This window comes from Cimex lectularius, unplaced genomic scaffold (assembly GCF_000648675.2).
Source record: "Cimex lectularius strain Harlan isolate CLEC.00 unplaced genomic scaffold, Clec_2.1 scaffold193, whole genome shotgun sequence".
NCBI lineage: Eukaryota > Metazoa > Arthropoda > Insecta > Hemiptera > Cimicidae > Cimex > Cimex lectularius.
In genome coordinates, this window is record NW_019392759.1 from 237485 (window position 1) to 248847 (window position 11363).

Sequence of the window (11363 nt, forward strand, 5' to 3'; positions counted from 1 at the left end):
GAAGAAAAATTAATTGCGGAGTTGTCTTCGTTTCGCCAGATTGGCAATTATTTGGCGCGTTTTCGGCATTTCGCCATCTTCGGAAGAGGTCCGCATGTTTGGCTCGGTGCTAGACCAAAAGGAATTATTTATTACGTGCTTTATGTTGGATTTCGTCAGACCAAACATTATAGCCAGACCATGATGAACTAGGGAATAAAAAATTGATAGAAAAATTAGAAAAATATTTCAAATTTTTTTCTAACTAATTATTCAGAAATCGTGAGATGCGGTCTGGTGTAATGTAGGTTTCAGAAAAACATTTTCTTTATCGTGCCAACGTTTCGATCTTTAGTGAGATCATCTTCAGGGCCTGGGCACACTGGCACTCTCAACACGACACGCAAGAATGGCTCACTTACGCAGAAAACAAACACTTTGAGTGAGTAGAAATACTTGATTGATTATAAAAAATATATTTTTTGCATTGTATAAATTCACTTTTTTCCACATCCTACATGTTTTTGTTAAATGTAAACAATGTTTGTAAATCCCAGGCCCTGAAGATGGTCTCAATAACGATCGAAACGTTGGCTCGATAAAGAAAATGTTTTTCTGAAACCTACATCACACCAGACCGCATCTCACGATTTCTGAATAACTATTGTTTACAATTAAAAAATACATTTAGGATGTTGAAAAGTGAATTTATACAATGCAAAATATATTTTTTAATTTTTATATTCGATCAAAGTATATAAAAATAATAGTAATATAAAAAATAAAAAATATATTTTGCATTGTATAAATTCACTTTTCCACATCCTAAATGTATTTGTTAATTGTAAACAATGTTTGTAAATCCCTGAAGATGATCTCAATAAAGATCGAAACGTTGGCACGATAAAGAAAATGTTTTTCTGAAACCTACATCACATTTATAGCGTATAAATTTTCACTAAAAACCCCCGAAAAGCGAGATTCTGCGGACCGGGATGATCACATTTGATAAAACTATGACCAATATTGCCATTAATAAACCTAGATAACAGACTACGCGGACCATTTAATTTTCAAATATGTAAATATTGAATAGTGAAACATTTTTTTATAAAAAGACACTCTTAAGAACGTAATAATCATATAAATCGTGATTATGAGTATTTAGTATATAGAGAAGACAGTGGAATGACTACCATGCCTTCGAGTGTATTTACAGAATGATACCACTATCCTATTGAGTGATACAACTGTTACTCAAACTTGGTTTAATAGTTCTCGTATTTCCAGCAGTCTTCTTGTTCGTCGTCTAAATGAACAAGTACAGCATCGACAACAACCCAAGGAGGAAATGAAGTTAGTTAGAATCAGAATTCACCATCAGATAGATCAACTCTTATTACAACGATTGGTGAAGAACAATCTTCTGCTGGGAGCCCCCAAGGCTATATCCGGTCAAATGATGATATCTTTGGGAACCAATCAGCAGACTACATTCAGTTACAAATCAGATGACTTCATCTGGTACTTCTCAACAAGAAGACAGTAATCAAATGACCACATCTACGGCGACCAACCAGCAGACTACATCATCAGGTGCAAATCAGATGACAACTTCATCTGGTACTGTTCAGCAACAAGGTAGTAATCAAATGACTACATCTACGGCGACCAACCAGCAGACTACATCATTAGGTACAAATCAGATGACAACTTCATCTGGTACTGTTCAGCAACAAGGTAGTAATCAAATGACTACATCTTCGGTGACCAACCAGCAGACTACATCATTAGGTACAAATCAGATGACAACTTCATCTGGTACTGTTCAGCAACAAGGTAGTAATCAAATGACTACATCTACGGTGACCAACCAGCAGACTACACCATTAGGTACAAATCAGATGACAACTTCATCTGGTACTGCTCAGTAACAAGGTAGTAATCAAATGACTACATCTACGGCGACCAACCAGCAGACTACATCATCAGGTACAAATCAGGAATCAAGGTGTACACCTGGTAATCAGATGGCAACTTCAACTTCTACTCAACAATTGTTGAACGAAAATTAAAAAAAAAGAAATTGATAGAAAAAATAAACCCAGTACTATTTTTATTGTAAATTAATCTTCTAAGTCTTTCTTAGAAGGCCTGGAAAAATTAATTGACGTGTAGTCGTTTCAGATATATGCCAAGTTAATTAACTAAGAAATGTTCACACCTTTTGTGCAATGTTAGATCTACAAAAAGCCTGCCTAGCTCATCTGTATCAGACAAAAGAAAATTTAAGGTTCATCCAAGGAGTGAGAGAGAGAGAGAGAGAGAGAGAGAGAGAGATTAATTATAGCGTGACGAGGTTGTTCAAGGGTCTCTTTATCATTAGGATAAATTGTCGAGGATCTTTAAGAATTTTTCGGACGAAATTATATACAAATTGAATAAAATCCCCAGTATGGTGGAGAGGTCACCTATCGAGAGACGTGGGGAACTAGGTTTGTGGATGAGTAAGTGTTGAAACGAGAGGTCTCGTGTGAGAATGAGCCGGGATATGTGTCCGTGTAGCCTGGTGGGGGATTATTAATACCCGGGTGTTTGAGGTGAGCCGCCGGGATTCTTTTGATGTGTGCCGCCCTTGCTAACTAGCCGGCCCCTCCAACAAACCAGCTCCAACACCTAGAGTGCTCTTTGACCTTTACCCATCAGCCGGCATACTTCCTCCGTTTCCATTTTATACGATCTCGTACCTCGACGACGCCCGAGGGCACTTGCGTCACTGCTTTCCCGTTTATGAAAGGAACGGGGCCAAATTGTGCACCGTTCTTCCTCCTACCTTCAAATCAATTTACATTTAAAGCGTTGCATCGGAAATTTAACGACAAAAAAACGGGAAAAACTTGAATGCTTTACAAAATGTTATTAGCCCATTAGTCATGTTTTGATACAAAAATATTTATTGAAAAATTCAATTAAAAACAAAATTTGTACCAAACTGATCAGTTAAAGAAACATATTTCCTGGTCCCTAGAGTAATTTCTTTTCGCTATTGTAGACAAGCTTTTAGGGGAAAATAGTATACTCCCTATTGTATTACAATGTTTTAGTTCTATTTACATTACACAAATAAAAATTGAACGAATTTACCCGCGAAGTTTCACAATTGGCAGGAGTAATATTTGTTTCTGACAGGGTTCTTCTAGTTGTCCTCCTTTCTTCTACAAAAATCGTTTAAAATTTACAAGTAAATAATTAAAATGGTCCGCACAGTCTCGCTGTTGTCTGGAATAGCTGTCGCTTTTATTAATCAATGACACATGATTTTTCTTGTTCCTTGGCTTGTATTCTTCTAGAAGATGGTCATTTTGGGCATTTAATTTAATTTTAATTGTACTTTTCTTATGTTGTCCTAAAGAGTCCGTTTTGTTTATCATGTATTACTTTTTTATTTATTTAGTAATAGAAGTTTCAAAATTTTAATTACTATTTTTTTTACCATTTATTGTACTAAATTTTACCGATGAAATGTCAACCATTGAAAAATTAACTACATATGTATATAACTCAGTCGTAGCAGTAACTTATGTAAGCATCATAATACCTGTCAGTATTTACAGAACCAAGAAATTCTTACTTAAACCATTTAGTAATTTTCCATTTTATTTGCTTAAGGTTACAAAAATCTTATGAATCACGTAAGGTTTTCAATGGATTTTCTATTGGTTTAATCAAATTTAAAGTAGGATTAACATTTTATGAAATACAAGGGATTTTATGGGATAAAATTTTGAAAGATTGAAATAACCTATTAAATTCACTTGTTTTAGTGGTCAGCTTGACCAATTAATATATTTCAATTAATTAAGGTTTTTAGTTGTGATAGAAAAGTCAGTGTCACGCGCGGGATTCGAACCCATGATCTTCGGCTAGATACGCCGCTGCTCTACCACTTGAGCTATCGTGACCTCGATCCACTCGGACACTAACTTCCTATATCAACCACACCTTTTTGAATTTGTCCTCCTTTTTGCCATTTTTCAAATGTCGTGTAATCTATTTGATTCTCGGCGATAAATGAAATGGCCACGGAGAGCTTTAGTGAAGGTACACTTCATTTTTACTTATTAAATTAACTAGTTTTAGTGTTCCACTTGACCAATTAATATATTTCAATTAATTACTTTTCTATCTCAACTAAAAACCTTAATTAATTTGTAACCTAATAAGTGTGATTTTTCGATTACAGTTGAGAATCAGACTTTAAAAAATAGGGACAATTTTAGTCGTAGTTAACATGAAGGATAACTTGCTGAAGTACTGTGTTACATCTGTTAACGGGACACCCTGTATATGCACCAGTTTGAGCCGTGCGGTTTCACTGTCGTTCAGAAAAAATTATGAATATTCCAATAAAACGTTCACACCTAAATTTTTAATTTAAAATGTTTAAATCTAGAATTTTGCACGAAATTTATAATTTAAAACTTTTATATGCGCAAAAATGGAAAACGTGGCTTTATGGCTATTTTTTAAATTACTTTCAACGTTGGATTGAGTTGTTGAGTCCTTGTTTGGAGAGAAGACTAAAATCAAAATCAAATGGCCTGGGAAGACTACATTTAAAAGATTAGATGAAATTAACAGACCCGCAGATTCTTCGACCAGATGGGTTGTCTATTAATGTTCATTGGATATTGCTTGAGTATTCGAGGTAACATTTGACAACGTGAAATATGCTGTCTGTTTTCGAAATTGTTTATCCAAAACTTGATTGCGTCGAATGAAGTTCGTTTGGCGAAATATTACAAATAAAAGATAAATCGACAGGATGGGATAAGTTACGATTAGTATTCGAGGAATGTGGGATCTCCCTCGAGGTTCACCGTGAAGAATCGTCACATTAGCCGGGCGTAAAAAGTCTTTCACCCAGATTTTTTTCCCTGGGCTTGCCTGAGAAGAGGCAGTTAGTTATGTCTGGACCTCCCAAAGTGGTAGGAAGAAGTTGAATGGGCAATCCGGAGCGACACCTTGCCCTTGTTCGATTATTACAAGGCGGGGCTGGAACAAGTGTTTATCCCGAGGAATGCACTAATTCGGGAGAGAGGAGCGAGAGGGAGCGGGTTCCGACCCATCGGGACTGAGGGAGATGGTGAAGAGCGGCGAGATGATTACAGGGCACGATCATGATGAGCCAACTGAGCCGACACGCCCCCGTTACATGACGTCAAACTTCAGGTGACATCCTCTCAACACCTTGGTTGATCTATTCATCTCCTAGATGGTCAACTTTAAAAGCTTATACTAATTAAAAAAAAAACATAAATTGAGCTCTTGCCTTTAGTACTTTTCACATATTTAACAGTCACCCAAAATTGAACGATATCTCTTCAAATCATAAATCCTTTGAAATAATTCAAATAAAAGGCATGTTCGAAAACTCAACGTGTTAAGTATAAAACAGCAATAAAACTCAAAAATTTGTAATTGGTCTAGTCAACCTTTAAATCAGTGTTGATAGCCTCGCTATAGGTCTGAGGCAAAGTTATGGCTGTATTATAAAAAAGACCAGAGTTTTAACCACAAGCACGTTTAGTATGGCAATTCAATCTAAATGAAACATTTATTAGGTTTCGTGGTCCGCTTGACCAAATAAATCCTTTTCAATTAATTAAGGTTTTGGTTAAGATAAAAAAGTCAGTGTCACAAGCGGGATTCGAACCCACGACCTTCGGCTAAATAGGTCGTGGGTTCGAATCCCGCTTGTGACACACTGATTTTTTTATCTCAACCAAAACCTTAATTAGCTAAATGAAACAATCGATATCGGGTCCGCATATCCTCGCTATTTACCTACATGTCCACACACATATATATATGGACTTGATACTACATGTGGCATCAATTTTAAAACCACGTCTAGACCAGTAACAACAACAGTTTTGGCTTGAATAGTCCAGATAATATCTAGTAGTATTTCCTCGCTGTTTGTCTACAAGTGCTTCTCAAAACGTCTCAAATTTTCACTAGACTAGATCCGCATTGCTTTTGGGTAATAAACGCTCCTCTATATGAATAGGCGAACACTTGCAGACTTTTTGGTTTATAAACCATTTCGATATATCGTAAAATGAGGTATAAAAATCAACAAAGAAAAAGTTTTCAATTTTAAACCTTGTTGCAGAAGAGTTATGGTAAAAAATAGATCAGGGAAGATTTTAAGAACTGCTTAAATCCCATGTTACAAAATCTACAAATACTCTCTTCGCGTTTCCTATCACGTGGTATTTTTTCCGACGTATTGGGAATTTCCTTTTATTTTATTTTGATATATTATTTTTTATTACCTGTGTGGCATAACTGCGTTTAATCCGATGCGAAATAAAAAGTCCAAGCCCCCTGAACTTTCGTTCCAGACCGTCTTTGTGAATGTGAGTCGGCACTTCTTTTACAGACGAAGAGGATTCGATCAAGGAAATAACGTCCCACCCATGCCGCCTCTTCGTATAACTTTATGACCTCTTATTTTCTTTTTATATTATCTCCCTCTGCCCTGTTACCTTATAACAATCTGTTATTCCTGTAGAATTTATAGCCTGGGTTTTGGAAATGTGTCGACAACACGACCTTCTAACATCTTTTCAACAGATTTATTCATTTTTTCTTGCTCTTTTCTGTCCGGACAAGTCAACTCCATAATGCATTTACTTTCGTATTATTGGATGAATACACCTATATTTAAAATTATTTTACGCTTTTTTAGAAATATTGGAAATTCCAGAAAGAGACAAAACCACTAATACAACATGGTGAATAAAATCTGTTTCTCTCTCCATACAGACACACACACACACACACAGAGGGAGAGAGAGAGAGAGAGAACTATATGGTCGGTTTTCTTAACTTCTCTAAGCAACTAAGTTTAGTAATCCTTTTTTTAAAGTAAGTTTTGCAAGCAGTTAGCTGCAATTTCATCGCTAATTTAAACGAATAAAATATATATTGTTGAATTATAAATTATATCCATTGGATGATTGTTGGATCTTTTTTATTTCTGAGAAACGATAAGGAAAGAGAGACGTCGGTCTTCAACAAACGAACCGCTCCTGAAGTTCATTAGTGACTTGACAGTCCAACCGACATCCCATTAGCCAAGGCCATTGGGATCCAAGAGGCTCTATGGATTACGATTCTCTTACAATCGAAGCCGTATTTCAAAAATCTTGCGAAACTGTGACACGAAGAGCGAAAATTTGTCTCCGGTCTTCGAAAAATTTGGAGACCTTCAATGAAGTTATGACTCCGGTGCCGGGGCCTATTGTTCCCTTACAATGAATCGTTAGCTCCCCGTCCCATTGTGTACGTGGCAATTAAGTGATTCCGAACCGATGATGGAGATGTAATCGTATTTCGAAATCTGGGCCGCCTCGGGCGAACGACTGAATACACTGTTTTCCAATGCCTAGTCACGCAAATTGGCCTTTTCAAGTCCTTCGAATTAAGACCCTCCACGTGAAGTAATATTCATATGACATTCATTTATATGCTGTCTAACTTGTATATGTCAGATAAAACATACTACAGATTAAAGCTAAAACAACATAGCAATTGTTTGTAACGTGTGGGTAAAAAGATAAATTCCGGAAATCCGACCAATTAAAAAAATGACATATGTCCACTCTGGAAAAATAAAGAATCTCTTTTATAGATAGAAGATGAAGTAGTAGACCATAATTTAAAAAATGTCTAAGCAACACTAACATTTAACAACAGCTAGAACATAATTAGCCTGAATGTTTTAGAACATGACATTATATTAATTGCAATTCAATCATATATACAATTCATTATAGTTTGTGGTCCGATTGACCGAATAACGTTTTTCAATTAATTAATCTTTATGTAAGGCATTGGTTGAGATAAAAAAGTCACTGTCACAAGCGGGATTCGAACCCACGACCTTCGGCTAAATGCGCCGCTGCTCTACCACTTGAGCTACCGTGACTTCGATCCACTTGGACACCAACTTCCCAACAAGGCGAAAAGGAAGGGACAATTCGAAAGATGGGGTTGAGATGGGAAGTTGGTGTCAGAGTGGATCGAAGTCACGGTATCTCAAGTGGGGGAGCAGTGGCGAATTTAGCCGAAGGTCGTGGGTTCGAATCCCGTTACACTGACTTTTTTTATCTCAACCAATGCCTTCTATAAACCTATATACAATGTTCAGCATGTTTTGCGTGAATTGTTTTCTAACAAGTTTTTATTGTTTTGTTTTAGAAGGCCAAGGGAGCCACATGAACATGTTCTCCAACCGACAGCAGCCAAAGAAAAAGAGGAAGTCGAGGACGGCTTTTACCAACCACCAGATTTTCGAGCTAGAGAAGCGGTTCCTATACCAAAAGTACCTCTCGCCTGCTGACAGGGACGAAATCGCCGCTCAGCTGGGACTCAGCAACGCCCAGGTCATCACCTGGTTCCAGAACAGGAGGGCGAAGTTAAAGAGAGACATGGAGGAGCTGAAGAAGGACGTCGAAACTGCCAAGGCCTTCGCGACGCAGAAGTCCTTCCTCGAAAGCGTCCACTCGTTCGGTATGCTGAAGAAAAAGCCTGTCACCGACGAAGACGAGAAACCCATCGAAAAATAAGTTCCTCGTGTACAAAAACACATGCTAATTTGTAAATACAATGTAAAAGTTTATTGACGTTGACAAATGTCCTTCAGCTGAGTCGCTCAGTATCAGTATTAATTTATAGAATTACCATTAATTTTTATCGTGCAATCTCATCTCGCGATCTTGTTTTGTATATAAAGCACATGTACATATCTATTATATTTAAAAAGAAGAAAGTAAAGAAAAAGGACAATTGTACAATAAATCACAAGTCACTTAATTTATTTAAAATAAAAATATATAAATATAATTATACATTATAAAATTAAAAGTTTTATAGGTTTAAGTGCAATTGTTTTCCTTTTATCTCAAAATTTAAACTTGACCCTATGTATGAAACCTAAAAAATATGCGTAATATATTCCAATGTATAGTGATTGTACATAAAGTAGCTTAGTTATGTGATATTGTATGTACACAGCATTAAATGTTGTTATGTAAATTTTAACAGACCTTTTATTTTGTTCCACCTAATATCCTTTAAATTAAAAAATTTCGACACAGATGAAAATTGAGAACTAAATCTGTACTGTCAACAATTTTTAGAGACACTAATGAAATATAAAAAAACCCGCAGGGTGCCGGTGTTTTTGAAAAAAAGCCCATAAGTATGTCGGGTTTGAATGCAGGGCCGCTGGATTCGAACGCGGGACCTCCACCTTACAGTGATGAGCGACGTGTCAACGCCTCAACCGATGCGGCCACCGACGCCCCATTAGCGGTTTATTAACATTACATTTACATTAAACATCTTGTGTAAACAATCAAAACATTTTTTTCTTTTTCAATGAGAGAGAAAATAAAGAATGTATAATCATAGAAAATTCAAAACACATTCATTTATAAATAAAATCGGACACATATTTAAAAATCATCAAAAACCTCCCGTAAAAGATATAATTTAAATGTAAATTAGTTATTTTTGATCATTATATACACAAAAATAGATTTTGGCGTGTCAATTGTTTTCCAGACAAGGTAAATTTGCAAGAGAAAATAAGACCCATAAAAAAATGGTCACAAATTGTGCATTCCACCTGATATGAAAGCATGATTTCATCATGAAAGCCGTAAGAGGTAAGGTAAGTTCATATCTTAAGTTTTAAATGATAAACATTGGTAAAAATTATTTTATGTTAACTTAGCAGTAAACAGGACAATTTGACGTCAGTTCACGATGTGATCTATCAAAGCAGTGCTTTTTACAGATCAAACCGTGCTTGATATGAGAGTTTTCAAACACTATCAATTACATGTATGATTTAAAATTGCTCTCAAATAAAACTAATCAATTTGAGCTAACAACAGTTTTACTGAACAATAAATGAATGAATCTTGCGAAGTAGACATTGGTCTTGAAAGTACCTAGATATATTTTTCAAAAAAGATTGTTCAAATTAAGCGAGACTACAAAGGATCATAGACCAGTTGTAATATAAAAACACGTATTCTGAATAAAATCGACTTGGATATATTCAAAAAAACCTGAAAACATCCAACTGTAGTTTTAATAAATTAAAAATTATTCAATTTCTCCAATTTACAAAAAGTCAGTATAGCAGCCTTTTTACTTACATGTCCAGTTGTTTTTAAAGGTCAAAATTATGTAAAAACAAAAATAAAAAATTATTGATGAGGTTTAATGGATAAAATAATGCGAAAAATCAATCTCAAAATGGTTACAGATCATTCTAGTTAAGCCGATGTTACAATGATCGGTGTTATGAAAAAAAAAAAAATATCGTTTATAATAATAAATGAGCAATGTCTTTTAATCCTTAATCATCCAAAGTGGAATTCACGTTGACCACTATGGATGACTAAGGATTAAAAAACTGTTTTTAACATTTAAGAAAGTTTAGTACATTTTTTATAAGTAAGTTATTTATAGTCTGTTCATGTAAAAATACACACTACAAATATGTGCGCATGTGGTTTTTTCTTCCGGTCATTAACACTGACACTATGGCATATTACTGTACATGGAGGACACAGATTAAGAGTAGCGGAATCTTATGCTGAGTAAAATTGAGTTGTTCCCTGATCATTACTCCTAAATAATTATTATTGTCTATAATTCAGCAAGATAACGAATTACAACTGCAAGGTTATTATGTTAATTTATACAATTTTTTAGCCAAATCAGTCGTATCCCGCAAACTACGTGAAATTATAGTCGTATGATGCAACGTCGTAAATTAAACACCGTTTATTTATTTAGAAAATAAAATGAAAGACGAAAACCAAAAAAATAATCAGTTGTTTTGTATTATGTTTTAAGGTTAACAATCCCATGAAAAACCTGCGAGAACAATCTGATCTTAATTTCTTTGATTATACGTTTAATTATAATGTTTAGCAGTGTGCTTCCTCCACCCATTTTTGTTTCTATTTGTGTGAAACCGTTTCATAATGGGAGCTGACTCAAATGAAATACTCTTGGAGCCTATCATTATTTCAAGGGGAGAATTTTCCTTTGTGTTGTACGTAATTGATTAGCATTAGCATAATGTCCTGCCGTAACAAGGGCGGCATAAGTTAAAAGTAGTATGTATGATCGCTCTCCGGTAAATTGTTCCCGGAGCTTTACCGAAAATTTCAATGTACCCTTGGCATTTGTTTTATATCTCTGCCGAGCGCGTATGTTAAATTTCTCCAAAGGCTTTTGGTTTAATATCACAAAAAATATACATTGACAATATTAGCAGGAAAAATTAA

At 35.3% G+C, this 11363-nt stretch overlaps 1 protein-coding gene across 1 annotated transcript; it reads left to right on the forward strand.

Annotated features, from left to right (window-relative positions):
- Positions 1-1928: 1928 nt before the first annotated feature.
- Positions 1929-8843, forward strand: LOC106662439 (transcription factor LBX1-like). Its single transcript, XM_024227367.1, has 2 exons — positions 1929-2001; positions 8251-8843. The coding sequence occupies exons 1-2, from the start codon at positions 1929-1931 to the stop codon at positions 8616-8618; spliced, it is 441 nt and encodes a 146-aa protein (XP_024083135.1). The 3' UTR covers positions 8619-8843.
- Positions 8844-11363: the final 2520 nt, after the last annotated feature.